General features: G+C 41.5%; 2 protein-coding genes across 3 annotated transcripts; one reads left to right on the forward strand and one right to left on the reverse strand.

The window, feature by feature from the left end:
- Nucleotides 1-13: 13 nt before the first annotated feature.
- On the forward strand, nt 14-5,645 carry pold2 (polymerase (DNA directed), delta 2, regulatory subunit). 2 transcript variants are annotated; one of them, XM_075468569.1, is made up of 11 exons: nt 14-374; nt 574-801; nt 884-1,005; nt 1,107-1,230; nt 1,313-1,427; nt 1,509-1,707; nt 1,854-1,934; nt 4,443-4,600; nt 4,707-4,834; nt 4,918-5,019; nt 5,113-5,645. In XM_075468569.1, exons 2-11 carry the CDS (start codon nt 576-578, stop codon nt 5,271-5,273), a joined length of 1,416 nt encoding a protein of 471 aa, XP_075324684.1. In that variant the 5' UTR covers nt 14-374; nt 574-575; the 3' UTR covers nt 5,274-5,645. The 2 variants fall into 2 exon arrangements, with proteins under 2 accessions (XP_075324684.1, XP_075324683.1); XM_075468568.1 differs by having other exon boundaries at nt 15-374; nt 569-801.
- aebp1b (AE binding protein 1b) lies at nt 5,493-18,495 on the reverse strand. Its single transcript, XM_075468567.1, has 22 exons — nt 17,696-18,495; nt 16,536-16,709; nt 16,385-16,444; nt 14,711-15,001; nt 12,837-12,908; nt 12,260-12,316; nt 11,920-12,003; nt 10,792-10,863; nt 10,591-10,700; nt 10,130-10,269; nt 9,959-10,043; nt 9,717-9,861; nt 9,552-9,640; nt 9,187-9,310; nt 8,867-9,063; nt 8,555-8,731; nt 8,138-8,301; nt 7,590-7,993; nt 7,352-7,491; nt 6,610-6,709; nt 6,340-6,506; nt 5,493-6,262 (listed from the first exon to the last, which is right to left on the reverse strand). The coding sequence occupies exons 1-22, from the start codon at nt 17,943-17,945 to the stop codon at nt 5,870-5,872; spliced, it is 3,495 nt and encodes a 1,164-aa protein (XP_075324682.1). The 5' UTR covers nt 17,946-18,495; the 3' UTR covers nt 5,493-5,869.
- Nucleotides 18,496-18,586: the final 91 nt, after the last annotated feature.

The raw sequence follows: 18,586 nt of genomic DNA on the forward strand, positions 1-18,586 counted from the left end.
AAGTGATGACGTCTCCTCTATGCGACGTTACTTTACAAACAAGAAGCCCTGCTGGATCATGGGTGTTTTAAATGTCTTATGTGTATTTAATTTACCCATAGCATCTTACATAAATGTAGACAATGTTCGTTGACTTTTTGATACGCTACTTTCATAAACTGCGTGCTGCTTGATAGCTTGATAGCTTGATGGTGTCTCGCGAGAATAACCATTCGCTTTAAAAAAAAAAAAAAAGTGACGTTAGCGAGTGATTTCGCGGGAATTGTTGTTCCCCTTTCTCACACAGAAGAACATCAACTATAAATATAATAATAATAATTTGCCTTAATATCTGGTTTTGGACGGATAAACCTTAAACCCGACCTGTTTTTAAGGTAATGTCTTTACGTCTTTTACAGTATCTTTATTAATGTAAAAGGTCACAGGTTCCAGAAGAGCTCAGACAATTTACAATGAAGCTAAGTTAGTATGTTGACTTCTTATCGGCTAAGCTAAATCTGTAAAGGTGCATGACAGGTATAACGTATTTTACTGTCTGAGTGGACAAATTTCTTCTATTCGTTTGAAGGACAGTCATGTTTTCCGAACTGAGTGCCCAGAAAGAGGGCTCCTCTCTGCTCTGCCGCCCAGAATCAGAGGACCAGGGGCCGGTGTTTGAGAGGATGTCGCTGGCCTACAGTCCCTGCTCCGAGCGCTATAGAGTTGGAGAGCGGAGCTTCACTCGGCAGTATGCTCACATTTACGCAGCACGACTAATGCAGATGAGGCCTCTGTTATCAGAGAGAGCTCAGCAGAAGTGGGGTAAGCTGAAGACACCCCGAGACACTGATGCGTCTATGTTATACTTCAGTATATTGCCTAATGTTTTCTGTTTTTGTGCCAGGGTCAGATGTGCTTATCAAGAAGCTGTGTGATCTAGAGACAGGGGAGCAGTGTTGCATTGTAGGGACCTTGTTCAAGCGTATGGACTTACAGCCATCTATTTTGAAAGAGATTAGTGAGGAGGTTTGTGTGCAGGATAAGCCCCCGCATATAAAAAAATAAATTAAATGAGCTGCATTAATGTTTATGTTGTAAAATTATCTTCTGCTTTACTCTTTCCTCAGCACAACCTCCTGCCCCAGCCTGTACGAGCCAAATACATTAATGATACAGATGAACTGATTCTGGAGGATGAACTCCAGAGGATCAAACTGGAGGGAAAAATTGATAAAGACAAGTGTGTCACAGGTCAGAAATATTATCCCGCAGGATATCATGTCAGCTTTGAAAATGAGTCTTGAATGTGAATGTATTTCTGTCTTGCTCTCAGGTAGTGTTATTGCGATATATGGAGCAGAGAAGAATGATGGCAAGTTCACGGTTGAAGACTTTTGCTCAGCAGATCTCGCTTTGCAGAGGGAAAGACCTGCACTCAGCTCTGACAGGTAATTCACTGTTAGTCATACGTTGTGGAATTCCCAGCCTCGTGTGATGATAGACTAATTGCTTTGCCTGTTTTTATTCAGATTTGTGCTCCTGGCCTCGGGACTTGGTCTCGGCAGCAGTCATGCTGACAGCATGCTCGGCTTACAGTTGTTGGTTGACATGGTAACTGGTCAGCTTGGGGACATGGGCGAGCAGAGTGGAGCAGCAACGATTTCAAGGGTACTGCTGGCTGGAAACCTTCTGAGCCAAAGCACCCAGGACAAGGATGCCTCAACAAAGGTGGCAAAATCTCAGTTTAACTTGACACTTAACATCTCGTACTCATGCATTTTCATTAGTTACATTATTTTAGAAGGGCTGCCCTTGTAAACAGGCTCACTTGAATTATTAGAATGCATATAACACCCTTTCTGTTAATTTTTCAGGCCAAGTATCTCACCAAGAAGACTCAGGCTGGAAGCGTGGAAGCTATTCGTTTGCTTGATGAGCTGCTGCTTCAGTTGGTGGTGAGTCTGCACTCTCCTCCGTACTAGTATGCTGTTTATTATTATTATTGCTGTTGGGGCGCTGCAGTCAACAGGCATAGATGATTACAGTGATATGAAAAAGTAATTTTGTTTTAACATTTTGTTGATGTTACATCAATTTCATAAATTATATTTCTTTCAGTTGACATTCTGTATTACATTGATGACAAATGTTAGGCCTTATGAATGCTTTCTTTAGAGGTTCATGTGGTTGCCTTTTTACCACTATGTTTGTTTGTTACTTGTCTGTTTGTGAAAAACTGACATGAACTGCCATAATTATTATTTTTGTTGAAACGAAGTAAAAATCCGTTCAGGAAAAAAAATTCCAATTAGGATTTGGCTTTGTGGTTACATAATATGTGACAAGAGGAGACATTTTTCTCGATTAAAAGATTTCCTCTCAGCAGAATGGAAGTGGTTTCAGCTGATTTCTTTGAATTTAAAGCATCACTAGAGTCTGGAAGTTTTTTTTTTTTTTTGCTCTTCTGATCCCTCTATATTTGTGCCACGTAACAGCACTGATGTGAAAACAATTCCCGTCTGAACCCTGCGCATGCACAGCCTTACATGTGAATCTGTTGTCATGTTATAGAGGTTGACTGAGACGCCTCCAAAAGCGACAGTGTAGGACAATGTTACAGGACCTAACAGTGCAAAACTGGATATTTTTAATACTATGACATATTTGATGAAAAAACACGCTCGCAAAAAGAATAGAATCTTCTTGTTGATCTCTAATACCGTTTGCTTTTTCTGAATTACGTTTGTCAAGGATTTGAATGTGCGTATGTGTTAATTCGATACATGTACAATGCAACGTTATGGGCATTGTACATATTATAGTGTGCCATGTATTGCAAGTTGGCAGAGAATATTTTGACTGGCTGCAAAATTCCAAGATTTTGGTGTTAAATTAGCACGTATTAAACGGATTTGACTTATTTAAGTGAGAAGAACTTAATTCCATGTTAGTCTGAAATGGAACTGAAGTGGCCAACTGAGGCTTCATCTTTGAGGCACAGATAATAGCAATAAGGTTATAACTTATAATTTAACATAACACAGATGAACACACTGCTGTTGTAATGTTGTGTATTTCCCATTAGTCATGACACAGAGCACTAAAGTAAGAGTATATGAACATCATTGGCTTTCTTTTGGGAATCAACCACAGCTTCAGTCTTTGATTTACAACCTACACAGTGCAGAGGGAGAAATAATCATGATTGTATTCTTTTAATAGTGATGAACCTGTACTATAAAGAAAAATGCTACATTGGACATCAAAGTTTTGAAGTGAGGTATCCACCACAGTTTAAGGCCCAGGAGCATGCATAACAAAGGTTAAAATGCCTCAGAACCCTCAGTTTTAAGATTCATGCACTTCTCTAGTGTTGCTTTAGGTCAATATTATATATTTATTTGAGATCTATTGGATATTTACATAACTTTTGCAATAGTTTGATGATTGTAATTCAGTTTTATGATGAAACGAAGGAAATACATGCAGGAGGTAGTTTGATAATATACATCACCACACATTTCTAGTTGAAATGTCTGTGTCTTTGGGCATGGTTGAGGGTAAGAACTTGTGATATCTGCTGTTTTAGTAGGAATATCTACTCAGCTTGTCTACAAAATGTAACATTCAACCATATCACCAAGTCTTTTGATTGTATTTTTCTGCTGATAATCTCCGGTTTGACTTAAAAAGAGGCAGTGCTTGCAAAACGAGCTAATTGATCACTTAGCACAGGGATGTCCATATCTGGTCCTCGAGGGCCGCTGTCCTGCAGTTATTAGATGTTTCCCTGCTTCAACACACCTGATTCAGATCAATGCATCATTAGCAGGCTTGTGCAGAGCTTAACAATCTTTTGAAGAGATCCATTTTGTCTGAATCAGGTGTGTTGAAGCAGGGCAACATCTAAAACCTGCAGGACAGCGACCCTCACGGACCGACTTTGGACATCTCTGACTTAGCAAAATGAGTACAACTTTCAGTAATTTATTATGAAATAAAACTGTTTTGCTACTTGTTAAGTGTGAGGATTCCTGCTTCACTTTCTTTTATCAGTGAAATCTGTACATTGTTTTATTTTTTTTACTTCTGGACATTAAGCAGACACCTTTTGATCTTGTGTAATCCTGAGAGAAAAATGCACTAATTTCTCATATCACACAGTGTCGACTATAAACATTTGTGGTCTTGAAATGACTATTCTTACCAAAGTAGATTCCCCCACATAAAGATCAACATTATAGAGTAGTAACAGTAAGATTGTTAATGTTACTAGTTGTGACTAAATTAGTTGTTTGGAAAAGTAACGTAAAAAGATGTGTGTCTGAGAAGCAGGTGACTCGGCTTATTTGTTTTAACAATGAGTGTTCAGGATATTGCAAATAATGTTTAGTGTTCATTAGCAATTCAGTTCCTGTGTGATTGATCTCTAATGCTGGATGTTGATTCCTGCTGACTATAAGGCCTCGGTTCCAGTGGATGTAATGCCAGGGCAGTATGACCCCACCAACTACACCCTCCCACAGCAGCCTCTCCACCGGTGTATGTTCCCCTTGTCCTCTGTGTACCCCACTCTGCAGCTGGCTTCCAATCCATATGAGGCTAACATCGACGGAGTGAGGTAGGCAATTTCATACGTGAGCTCTCTGTCATCAGGCGTTTCCGACTTAATCAGAGGTGATTATGCAGAAATGTTTCGAAACTTGAAATTTTTTGTTTCCTTCAAGGTTTTTGGGCACATCAGGTCAGAATGTCTGTGACATCCAGAAGTACAGCAGCATGGACAGTCACCTAGAAATACTGGAGGAAACACTTCGTCTCAGACACCTGGCTCCCACAGCACCTGACACTCTTGGTTGGTAGATTCAAAGTAGCTCACAAAGGCTGCTTGTGGTTAAACTGAATGTTGCTTAATTCACAGGATGCTTTTTGTTTCAGGCTGCTACCCATTTTACCAAAAAGATCCTTTCATTTTGGAGGAGTGCCCCCATGTTTACTTCAGTGGCAACGCCCCAGCCTTGGAGTCCAAGCTCATTGAAGGTCAGTGTGAGATTTTCTGTATGTACACATTGGAACATCATCATGGACATCATCACGATAGCATTAGTACATTTCTTTGTCTTCTCCTTCCAGGTCCCAATGGTCAGGAAGTCCTTTTGATTACTATCCCAGAATTCAGCAGCACCCAAACGGCATGCCTGGTTAATTTACGCACTCTTCAGTGTGAGCCAGTCAGCTTCTCAGCCTTCTCCGCTCAGGAAGATGAGGAAAGCGAGATGAACGTCAGTCACTAACATTTGGACAGTTTACCTCGGACCACAGACTAATCAAATCAACCTCGGGCCAAGAATTTCAATCCTGTCCTCATCCTAGTGATGCTGTTCTGTATGACAAAGATCAATGCTAAGGATGCTTCTGGTGTTTGCTTGAAGGTCACTTTAGCAAGAAACCCTCCCCCACTGATATCCCATAACAAAAATTTGGTGCTAAAAAAGAAAAGAGATAGTTTTTGTTGTATTAACAAAACTTTATTTGCACCTTATCCGTGCCTGAGGAAACATTTCCTCCACTGACTCTGTTACCAACTGTGACCAGCTTTACACGCATGTAGCTACTGATTGTGAATGTTTTTAAATGTGCGTCCACAATAAACATCTTTTCACGAAGCAAGTGCCATTTCACTTTTCACAGATTAATTTCTGTGAAACTGTGACGCAACAGATACACTTTTTTTTTTTACCTCAGTTAAAATTCTGTATATTCTCACTGCTTGTCAAACAAAGACTGGATTCTCAGTTTGACTCTTGGACCAGCTCAGAGTACAACATGGCAATGACAACCACAATAAGCAGAGGACGGTTGTTTACTTAAACAAACCACGTGGGTTTGGTTAATAGTCATCGATCTTGTACTCGTAGTTATAATCCAGGATAGAGTCTGTGAACCCGCCGGGTGTTGAGGATTGTCCCTCCCCTATAAGCCATGAGTCGTACCAGAATGTCGTGGTCTCTGGTGTTGTGGGAATTGTGGTTGTGGGAATTGTGGTTGTTGTAGGGGGTGGTGTGGTTGTTGTCATTGATCTTAACCTCATTAATCTCTGCCGCCGGAGGCGGCGGATACGAGCAATCCTAAGCTGCCTCTGCTGCTCCAAACTGCTTGGGGAATTTGGAGAATACCCATTGTTGCCATTAACCACACGTCTTTGGCTGTTAACTGCAGGACTTTGCACTCTAGTGGTGCTGTAACTGAGTCGAATCGGCTTGTTGCCATGAAGGGCCATGATCTGCAAAGAAACCAAGACAGAATAGTCATTAAATTGCACTTAATATGTATTTAGGTAGGTCAGGGAGGCTGTCTTACCTGTTTAATGCGGTCCCAGTTGGACTTAGCCAAGTTGAAGCTGCAAGCAGTGGCACCTGACTCATAGCCCACCACACAGAGTTTAGTGACAGAGGAGAAGCCTTCAGCTCGAGCTGTTACACGGTACTCCCCTGGGTTAAGCAGCCGCCAGTAGTCCCCTGTTGGTGCTACAATGACAAACAAGAAAGAGGCACTTGAAACGTCTGGACTAAAACACAATGAATCTGTTTTTGTCAAGAGAGGAACCAGAGTTGGGTGCAGTATGCTGACCTGTGGTAACGTCGTGGTTTATCCCCTCTATGGATATCGTGGCGTTTGCGATGGAATTCCCCTGCTGATCTTTTACAATGCCTCTAATGCCACGATGCACCTAAAGAACAGAAATATTTGAGTTATGAGGCAAACCTGTCGCAAGTTGTCATGTTGCTGCTGCTGCTGCAAGGTAGTATTTCTGTAAGAGTGGTTACACTTTTACGAGTTAACTTCAGAGGAAAATCTAGTTCATTTCATGTTTGGAAAGACAGAAATTACAGACTTGTTTAGAGGTCTGTTCACACGTCTCTATCAGTTTTAAGTTTGCTTTGGTCTCCCTTTTCTTCACAGAACAGGGAATGGTTGGTTAGTTGTTCATTTGTAATTTAATCATAAAACAACTTACTTTAAAGTAAGCAACTGCAGAGTTTATATAAAATCACAGAATTGCCAGAATTTTTGCAAGCTGTACATCCTGTTTCCATAGAACCGTCGGAGGGAAATTAATGTTAAAATTAATGAAGGGGCGGAGGGTAGAAACTTTAGGGAAAGAAAAGAAGTATAAACCCTTTTGGAAGAACAAACATGAACTAAAAGTTTTGTGTGCAGAGGCAGAACGAAACATTTACAACAGTTTTAGGTGTACTTTAAATTTAGCAATATTGACACGGTATGCTCAGCAGGATGTTTCAGGGGTTTTCCACTTTTGGTAGACATACTTGGAGAATAGGTTACATCCTTGTGTTTGTGTTTGACTGACCTGCTCCATGAAGGTGAGCATTGCTTCCCTGTTTTTCTCCCACTCGTACGCCAACTCACTCTGGTGAGGGAACTTATCACAGCCCAAGAATATGGACAGCTCCAGGCAGTTGGTGTGTAGGTAGCTGAAGTCATTCATACCTGAGGAGATCAAACACACTTTCTCCTCAGAACCTGCACTGTACATATTGTCCACCAGGGTGCACCACAAGCACACACAGAAAGTTAAAGATACTTACTGCCTGTGATTGGCTTCCACTTGGCCCGGTTGACCATCCCAAGGGCTCCAGCAGGTGTGTCTCCGTGGCAGGATCCACGGTAGTTGTGCGTCATGGTCAGGTGTGTGGAAGCGTAGGAGACAGCCAGCCACCTGAAGAGGGACTCATCTGGAGTTAAACGAGGCTCGTCTTCCGGATCAGCATAGTGGTAGCCGGCACTCCTCTCTCTATCATCCTCCTCCTCCTCCCTGTGGCCATAACCCTGGTTGTAGCCAGGGTCATAGCCATTGTCGTAGCTTTGGTCATAGCCATTGCCTCGCCATTCTTCCTCTGGTTGTGGGTATCCTCGACTTCTCCAATCTTCCTCTGGCTCCTCGTGGTAGCCCCGTCCCCACTCTGTCACATCAAAACCTTCATCCTCATACCTGTAAGAAATTATTCTCGTTTAGCTATTTAACACAACTGACATTTATGTAGAGCAAATTAAGAGAATGTGGGAAATAGAGGGATGTGTATATCAGTGGAACAACAACAAAATGCAAAGAGGAAAAAGGCCAAACGAGTCGTACTGTCTTTTCTTGCGGCTGTGGGGTTTCTGGCTCTCTGCAGGCTTGCTCAGACCTAAGCTGTCATAAGGATAAGCCACAATTGTCTCCCCGCCTTGGAAGTTTGCACCCAACACAAATGGATGGTCTCTCATCCAGGAGATTATAGCTCTTGTTTCCAGAGCAATCTGGAACAACAACAGGAAGATAAGAATTACACAAGGGAAGCAAAAAAAAACATTATACAACTGTCATGTTTACATAGTAAGAAAACAAATATCTTTTACATCATTTAAGAAATATTAAGGGAGGTTGTGAAAGGGAGAAGCTTTTGTATTTGGAGATTGTTTTTGTTAACTGGTAACAGCAGCCCTTAAAAATAAATCTGATGTCCCCAGTATTTTCAACCGTATCTTAGACAAACGACTCTCATCTTTTTACCGAGCTATTAGCCTCCAGCTCCTCAGGTATGGGCACATGATGGTTGGGGGTGAGTTTGGGCACCATGCCCTTATCCTCAGCCTCCCATAAGATACTATTCAGGTTGGGGAAATTCTGGAAGATGTCAAAGCCGTCTTCAGTGAAGTGTCCAGTGGTCCAACTACTGAGCTCAGATCCCTGCATGGGGGCAGAGAAAGTGGTCAAAGAACACACTGGTCCAAATTACTCACTGTGATTCATTGGCATTTCCTTTTTTTCTTTATTATTTCGCTTGCCAGTTGATTAGGAAAATTATTTTTTTTCTCTTCTCACCACTTCAAAAGCTCTCTCATGTCCATCAGGGTTGAGTGAGGGCACCAGGTGGATGCGTATTCCCTCCACCAGGCGCTGGGCTCTGGGGTTTCTGTCTTTGTACTCCTTACAAAGGTATTGCATGAGGAGCAGGATCATCTCCCTACCCACCGCCTCATTTCCATGGAGACCCGCCGTGAAGCGAAACTCCGGCTCACCTAAGGAAACAAAGCAGGGCAGGCTATTATTGTCTGTCAGCCACAATCTGCTGGTGCCCACCTGGTGTTTATTCGGATTTACAGGATACATCAAAGGCGCCTGTTTTGTGGTTGTATTCCCACCTATTTCGTGCTCTGTGGGGTTGCCAGAGATGACCATGGCCATAATTTCCAGTCCCTTGGAGCTGCGGCCCAGGCTGTAGATACTGGTGATGTTGGGGCACTCCTCATTCACTGACTTCATAAGCTGAACAAATTAGCACAAAGCATTTTAAGTAATGTACATGGTTACATTAGACATTATGCAGCTGACGGTTAGTGAGGCAAATAATGTTGGTCTGTTATGGCCATGATGTCCTCTTGTGGTTGAAAAAACTGATTTATAAGGAACAAGATCTCTGCAGGAATTCTTTTATTGTGTTTAGGATGAGAAAAACTAGTAAAAAAAAGTCTTTTTTTGTGGCAGGAGCATGTGCAGGGATACTCACCGCAACCATCTCTGAGTAGCTGTGGTGTTTGAACTTCAGGTAATCCACCGGTGTCACTTCATTTTGTCTGTACAGACTATCACTTGGATCTATGCGGAAAAGGGGATTTAGAATATATCTTTAATTGAGTGTGTTTAATTGTGTATTTAGGGTTGAGAGGCTCACCAGGCAGGGGACACCCCAGGAGCTCCAGCCTCATACAAAGAGAGCCATTCCAGCTTTGAGGGATGATTCGGATGTAGCGAGCCAGCACAGGCTCTGCGAGCTGGTTCATCACAGGAGAGTCATTGTCACTGTTTCCAAAAAACAACTGGAGAGGAGGAAAAGCAGGAGGTCAGTGGGTAAGGGAAAGGGGTGGGAGATATGCAGGGTGCTTAAGGAAGAGGCATCCTTTCAGGTGAACTCACCCAGTCAGCGTATCCATCATGAATGGTGGTCCATTCTCTGCTGTCATTGCTAAAAGCGAGGAAGTAGGATGTCACGTAGTCACTCCTGAAACGAGACAATGTGAGGGCATCATGTTGAGTTTAGCAATGGGAAGTAAACTGTATTCACGTCCTTGTGTTTTTGTTTCTTACTCATTTAAGGAGGCTCGCCCTTGAGTTATGACCCCGGTGAATTCCGTCTCCCTGCGAGCATCTATCTCAAACCAGTGCATTTTGTCCTCTGCATTTGCACACCATGCTCCCCCTCTCATGTTATCCTCATCATCGGAGCCCTGGGAACCGCAGAGACCAGGATGCATGCTGCTGAGGATTTTGGCTCACTGACATTTTAATCATGAAACTGAAGCATGCAACAATATTTAATTCATATACAGTAGATGCCATGAGAGCTTGGACAGAACTAGCCAACGTGTGTTTAAAACATTTATCAGCTGATTTAAGTACTTGGCTGCTGAACAGATTCTCAGACTGAAGGAAGTGACAGACTCAGCAATAACAGTATTTTCAGATGCTGCTCGTAACTGGTGCCTATTTAAAGTCTTGATAGGTACATGTGTTGAAACTTCAGCTGTCGTGCCCTGATTGTTGTGTACCTGCATGTTGAGACGCGCCCTCTGAGGTGAAAAACTGTACTGAGACACAGAGGAGGCTGAAAGCTGGTCAGACTCAACCTTATGGGACTCCATCCCCAGAGGAGGACACTCTGCCGCACACAAACACAGACCGCTGAATGTCAAATGATACCTCAACAAAGTTTGTGCATGTTTTCCAGATTTGAACAGATGCTGACTTACTCTTTGGCTCTTTGAAGACACGTGGTCTGTTCCTGGCTCGCTCCTCTGCCTCTTTCAGCTTCTCCGCTCTTTCTACGAGAGGTAAGGTAAAACATCATTATTGTCAAATAAAATGACACTATCTTGGCTGAATCATTTTTCTCTTTCTCTGCCAAGAAATGATGTAGAAATTCATTGTTATTTTTGCAAATTTTGTTTGCTATAAATCCACAAGAGGATGTGGAGGGCTGGAAAAAAAGAAAAAAGGAAAACAGATGTTACGACTTGGCTCCCATTATGCGTTCGCTCTGATTATACTCAGATCATCTTGAACCTTAAGAGGTGAAGAAGTCTATCAATCACACAACCTTATTTATATTTCTGACCCACTGAGCTGTGTGGCACACTGCAATGCTACAGTTTATTGCTGATAGCGAGTTTTTCTGAGAGTGGGAATGTAAAACCCCTTCAGCACAAGCATGTACAAGTGAGCACATGCATCCATTAACACACATTAATGCTCATGTAGAGGTACATGTATCAGCATTAAAGATGACTGCATCAAGTCAATGAAACTTATGCTTCGTGTTAAAAAAACATTATTGCTTTAAACCCAAACTGCAGCCGACAGGAAGTACCCTTTTGACCCCACTCCTGACAGGCTTATTTATCACTCACTCTGTTCCTTACTCCTCGCTCATAAGCCCACACGTGGCAATAGTGACTGCGTGTGATGAGCATACTTCAGATTTTCACTGTGACTTGCACATTCCTGCCTAAAAACTCTCCCCTATTGTCTCAAGCAGTTCCATGTCAGACGATCTCTTTGCTTTCATTCCAGCTCACAAGAGATTTCTGAACTAATAACGCGTCTAATCTCCATTTTGTTTTGAAGGGATAAACTTTTGTTCCTTTCGTGCAAGTTAAAGCTACTGCCACAGCTCTGCCTGTTTGGTAAATAACATCTGCATTCTCTTATCGCAGAAATGTGACTGTGAACGTTTTAGAGGGCTGTGCTGTTCTCAGTTAGTGCCTTTGCTCTCAGGTCACAAGTCATGTTCTTTGCTTTGGCAGCTACATGTAGTTTGACATAAATGTGCAGAAAGATATTATGTGGAAAAAAAAAAGTCCACATCTGGGTTCTTTTACCTCTCTCTTCCCTTTCTCTCTCTTTCTTGGCTCTTTCTCTCTCTTTCTGTATCCATTTTTCATCCATCTCGTCCTCTTTCCTCCCTGGAACCAAATAAGAAAATCAGTAAAATTATAGAAGTATTTATAAATGCACCAATTCCATGCACAGCAGTGTTCATGTGTGCAACTATTTTACAAGCCGTTCAGAGGCATGAACGGTAGAAAGGGTTATTTATTAACCTGATTGTTGTTAAACCCATGTGCTGTCTGAGATGTTTACAGGAAGACTTGACTAAACTGATGGACTTAGATAATATTTGGGCATGGCACAGGTTAGTGAGTGCACATGAACTCATACCATATTCATCATAGTCTTCGTACCAGGTCCTCTCAAAGGGAGCAGAGCTTGTGGGTTCTTGTAAAAGAAAAAAAAAGAAGAAAACAAACAAACATGACATTAGACAATATTTTCCACCACTCAGAGGCACCACTACATAACAAGTGAGATTTTATGAGATTACATAGTTTAATCTTCAGTTTTACAGGTTAGCCCTGCCCTGATTTACTCAACCACAAGAGTGGCTCTACTTCTGTGATGCCTGTCGTCTAATTTAGTTGTTAAACCTTTAATTTGCATTTACAAGGATAATAACTTAGTCTGGGTTTGATGACAGGGCTTCTTTTTACTCCATAACACAACTATGGAAAATTTTGTTGACTAAGAGGAAGCAAGCAAAACCCACCCTCTCCTGTCTGAAAAGTAGGGCAGGTTGGTGCACAGACGACAGTATTACTCATGAAAGGCACAGACAGAATGAATATTTCATATGCCTCTCAGCTCTTACTAGAAATGTCTCACTAATCAAATCCCTGACAGGAATTTTGCCACATGCATGTGAATTTAATTTCTACCACATTTAAAAAGCTGCCGGCACCTGGTAGAGTTTCCACTACGATTTCAGGGCTGACCTCTTCACCATCAGGAAAATTTTTGTCTGTCTCCTCAACTGCAGGAGGGAACAACAGAGCATAGTAAGACATTCAAAAGTCCAAACAGAGAGATTATTTAAACGTGAAAAAACAAAACAAATTGAGAGTTTGAGGCAGCACAGGCCAGCATGACTAAATTAGTGGAAATGCTGGAAGAGCAGAGGTACAGTGCAGAATAATGGAAACACAGAGTCATTACAACATGATAGTTTGGTCCAGAGGAGTGTCAAAATGTCACACCACAAATGTTTCCAGCGTTTTCTGATCCTGAGGAAAAAAAAGAAGTCAAATCTTTCATCCAACCTATGTCAGCGGAAAGAGATAAAGAACAGCCATCGAGGTTTGCAGCATCACTTTCGTAAATAAAATCCTGAAGATGAATTATAGTAAAAGGTAACTTTTCTTCTTAAAGTTCACCAATCATCCAGTAAATGTGAAGCCAACAATTAATGAACACATCAAATAAACTTGTTTTGAAACATGTAACATTAAAAGTTGGCCTGAAAGTCATTCTTTTTCTGTCACTCTGCAGCAGTGGTGTTTCCCACATCTGAGATGAGTCACACAGTCTTAGAAATGAAAAAGAATGTATTGTAAATCTTGACAACGTGCCAATTTAACCACTCCCTGTGGCTTTGTTTATCTATCTATTTTCTCCCTGGAAGCACCTTTCAGAGGAAGGTTATAAAAGGGAAGCATTTTTGTTTGGTTGTTGCTGTTATTATCGTAACAGTAGTAGGGATGTGGGATGTGTGTGTGGAAGTTGTTGGTTCAACTTGAGTTTCAATACTTAAAATATTTAACATTTTCTAACAGCTTCCAACAAATAAACTTCAACATATTCTCAGCAGAATTAGCTTTTTCAAGTTTGAGTGCACAAATACAGACACGGCTGTTTACAGAAACAGGTCTGTACAGCAAGCGGGACACTTCTATTATGAAGCCATATTGTTGTAATAGATGCAGTATGTGGTTGAGTGTTGTCTTGCTGAAATATGCAAGGCCTTCCCTGAAATAGACATTATGTGGTGGGAGCATAGGTTGCTCTAAAACCTTAATATATCTTTTAGTGTTGATGGTGTCTTTCCAGATGTGCAAGTTACCAGTTCCATTGGTACTAATGTACTCCAACACCATAAGAGATGGCAACTTTTGAACTTGGCTCTAATTAACAAGCAAGATGGTCCATCTCCTCTTTAGTCCAGCGGAATTCTGGAAGTGTTCCTGAGCCCATGCAGGGATTTCCATGACAGAATAATATCTGTTTTTAATACAGTGCTGCCTGAAGATCCCAGACAGCCATTATCCATAAAGATGTCTCCAGACTCTCTGAAACTTCTGTTGATATTATGTACTGTTGATGACATTACACTGAGGAACATTGTAGTTCAACAATTTGTAGTTTTAATTTGCAGAATTTTGAACTTCTGACGATCTTTACTTCTGAGAGACTTGTTTAACAAATTCCCAGTTACATTACTGACCTGTTCCCAGTTAGTTGCAACAAGTTCCCTCAGCTGTTTAATTTCTAGTGAAAGCTTTTTTCCTAACTTTTTTGAGATGTGCTGCCCTCAAATTCAAGATCAACCAATTTTTTTTCATGAGATCGTAAAATGTCAAGCTTTTTTTCAGATTTTTTCAGCTTATGGTTAAAAAAGCAGGGGCTTTTCTGTGCATCAATAAACTATGATGGGCAAAAAACATTCCCGAAAACTCATTTTGGTCAATTCCTTCTGTTCTGATACACCTTTCATAAATTGTCACCCTCAAACATCTTTAAATAAAACAAAGTCAAAAGAGACAGAAGATTCAAACATACATGTGGCATCCCAGTAGTCACCGTCATCTGTTCCAGTCCTCCCACCAACATCAGGGCCAGCAGGGGTCGGCTCCAATTCTGTCCAGTAGCCGCCATAGTTATCTGTCACAGGTTCATTCTCATCTTGTTTCCAGAAGTCATCATATGTGTATGTCACAGAAGCAGCTGGGTCTTCCTCCTCTGGCCTCAAGTTGTCATATGGGAGATCTGTGACTGGAGCATCAGGCCCAGGCCTGGATGGAGTGGGATCAGCGCCCCAGTAGTCATCGTCTGGTTGCCAGTAATCATTGTCTAACGAAGAAACGGTTGGATCAGTTGTGTTGCCAAATTATTTCCTCACTGCATCTTACTGGATGCGACCAACATGCAAATTCTCAGAAACTCTGAGAATCAAATGAGCCGTTTTTTTTCTGCCAGTGTTGGAACAGGTTATGGGAGAAGTAAATTAAACTTGGTAACAACTGTTGGTCAGAATATGAATAAGAGCACAGACTGCAATGGATGAAACAACACCGAGTTAACATTTCCCTAATTAGTTTTTTTTTGTTTGTTTTAATTGCTAAGTTTCATGTCTACTTCATGTTCATGTCGTCCATTTGTAAATGATGGTCTTATTCAGAGTAAAATAGACAGGGTATTCTTTAAGGTGTGGTCTTTTCCACTTTAAGATTACAAGCTGCAATGTTGGTGGGGATTAGTAGACTTTTGTTCTTCCTTGTTGAGTGGCCACTATTTTTTAATCAGGTGCTCAGTTTTTGTAGGCGGGGAATGAGTCTGAATGTTCTTTATAGTTTTCTTTAGAATTGTGTTTAGCTCCCCTTCTGTTTAAACAGACTCCCCCCTGCTTGGGGCAGGCAAATCATAACTGTTTAAACAATATCTGGCAGGTTTGATACTGTACAATAACACTGACCAGACAAACAAAGTTGAGGTTTGTTCCATTGTCTTGTTATACGTTGTGAATTACAGTTACTTCCCCTTACTTAAAGAAAATCAAGCAAATGGATAGCCATGTTTTAGTAACAAATGGTATAAGCATTTGTCAGTGCAATTATTTGTAGACATATTAAACCAAATTTTCAAAAAGTAATATTTCTATTGCTAGGGCTTTTAGCTTTAACTTGCAGTCCAAACAAGGGCAGGCAGAGTCTAAAAGCTGTCTGTCTTTTAAGGGACTTTCTTTTGTAATTCTGAAAAAAAACAATTATAATTGATCATTTCATAGTTTCCCTATGGATTCAAATTTAGAATGTAGCAACTAATTTATTTTTACAGTTGTGACAAATTCATTTGAATTATCATAATTTTCTCTTGCTTGTTTTTTCTTTGTTTTTGTTTGAGGTAATGTAGAATTATGCCGTTAGCCTTTAGCTGAAAGAGGGGGGCCTTTTTAGCTATGATTAACTCAGTTTCTTCTTAATAATTTCTGCATCTAACCTGTATCTAACCTATTCTGACTCCAGTGACAAACTTAATGCAGCTCTCTCAGAAGTCTCAGCTGTGTCAACAGCTTCTTTCAAACATGTTTCCCTGTAGTAGCCTATCTTTTCTATGGTGGAAGTCTTACTAACCGACGTTCAGACACTAGTGGGAGGCCATCTTTAGAATGGATGCAAATATTAATAATGGCATTTTGAAAATGTAAGACTTAATACTGAAATGTATGGTACTCACCAGTATCAGGATAGTAGTCTGTGTATGGTTGAGGTTCAGTGGGAGGTTCAGTTGGGATTGCTGGAAATATAAGACAAAACACCTGGTCAGCAACACTCATTCAAGTCAAAGGGATTCAAGTACAAACATGGCTGCTGTGTCCTGTCCTCACTTGTTGTGGTGGGCGGTAGAGTTGTGGTTGTCGTCTTCTTGTCCTTCTTCTTTCCCTTCTTGTCAGTTTTAGGCTTTTTGGTGGCATTCGGGTCCTTTGGTTCTTTGTTCTTCTTTTTATCTTTTTTCTTCTTTTTGCCTTCATCTGGTGCTCTCCTCACCCTGCCCAAAATGCCTGGAGGAGGATGAGGAGAGATAGGTTTTTCAATACATATGTGGTAAAAAATCACATTGATATGTAGTAATCATAGGAAATATTCATGTGACCACTCACTTTCAATTTCCTGATCTGAATTCGTAGTAAATGCGTTTCAGAGTTTATTACAGCATCAGTTTTCTCTATTATGCATAATAACACAAAGTATCAATAGCAACCAGACACCAAATAATGTTCTAGCAATAGGAGTTTCATATTGATCATAGAAATAAGAAGGAAAAAGTCCAGCATTTGTATCATTTATGAGCTGTGGATTTGTTAACACATCTGCAATTAAGATTTTCCTGCACTGTGAAAATGCAATGCTGTCATGTAGAATCCAGACTGCTACATAAATTTCCGTGGCTTCTTGAGCTCCATCAATATTTCCTTTTCAGGCTGTCCGAAGTACCGCAGCACTTAAATGGAAAACGTGTCTCTCTGTTTCCATTATTTGTGCTCCATTAGCTCAGCTTAAATGGCACAAATCTGTCAAGACACTCCATAAAAACATTCAACATCATCAGTGAAACTCAGTAAAGAGCTACTTTGGATTTGTGTCTATTGAAGTCAGAAGCTTAGAAAGGAAGCTCAGCAAATTGAAAACTACATTGGTAGTCAAAATCCATCCTCCGCTATGAACACACAAGATTCAGCATTAATCATGCCGGGCTACAGGAACTGAGGTTGGGGAAAAGGTCAGTGTCGTAAAAATCTGTCTGCAAGATGGCCCTCGCAGAGTTTTCACTTCTTGTCTGGTGTGAATCTGCTGCATGTATTATCCCCTGCTGTGAAAAGCGGGACCTGGACTTCCTCTCACAGGTTGGAGCTGTCACAGGTTGAACGTCTGTCTGTGTGTTCTCCATGAAGCATCATTGCTTTGAGTCTACCACAACATCTTTGTTGCCTTTCTGTGTTATCTACATATTTAGTTTTTGAAAAAATATAGACTTTTGTCCACTTACCTGTCTGCACAACCCCTTCTATGTCTCTCTTGGCCTTGATGCTGCGTCCCAGTGGGTATGGGTCCACTTTAAGTTCTTGCACACTTTCTGGGTCATCCAGGGACTCATTCCGCAGCTGGTCCTGTGTCTGTTTCTCCTCTTCAGACAGCTGGAGAGAAACTATCCCCCCAGCACTCCATCCTCCTTTGGGGATCAACAGGCAGCAAAGGGCCAGCAGAGCCATAGACATGGTTACAGTGTGGCTTTTCATACCTGCTGCTTTTCCAGCTGCAAAATCCTTCGGTTTGTAGTTTGTGCTTCTCTATCTCAGATGTCCAGAGATCACTCCAGTTTACCTTCCAGAAGATTCTGATTTTACTCTCTATTTCCAGTGCTCTCTTTCTGTGTGATTCAAACTCTTACTCTCTTCAGAAATCTCTTCAGCTCCACACGTACCCACAGCCTCAGTGTGTCAACCAAGCTCAGTCTGGGCTAGACAACGATGGAGGGGGGAGGGGGAGGGATAGGCAGGGAGGGAAGGGAGGTAGGTTGCAGAGACAGACAGAAAAAAAGATTCAAAGCAAAGCAGCAATCCAGTCAAATGAATAGACGGGGTTCGTAATTGCCCTGCAGCTATGGTCAGCTGAAAACACAGTGTGAGGCCAGAGGATCCCCTTCACCTGGCAGACAAGTCACAACAGGTGCACTGCTAAGACAGTAGATGGGGGGAGGAGGTGAGGGAAGGCAGGTGGGTTTGCAACTCCTCGGTTAAACGAGAGGGCACCTTCTTTTTGTCTGCAGCTTCTGTAGAATTCCTCAGCAGAGAGCGTTTGCCCTGCAGAGTCACCACAGAGCCGAACAGCAGGAGAGAAGATCGACTCCCTGGACACCAGATTCCACAAGCAGAGGAGG

This window comes from Odontesthes bonariensis, chromosome 6, assembly GCF_027942865.1.
Source record: "Odontesthes bonariensis isolate fOdoBon6 chromosome 6, fOdoBon6.hap1, whole genome shotgun sequence".
Lineage (NCBI taxonomy): Eukaryota > Metazoa > Chordata > Actinopteri > Atheriniformes > Atherinopsidae > Odontesthes > Odontesthes bonariensis.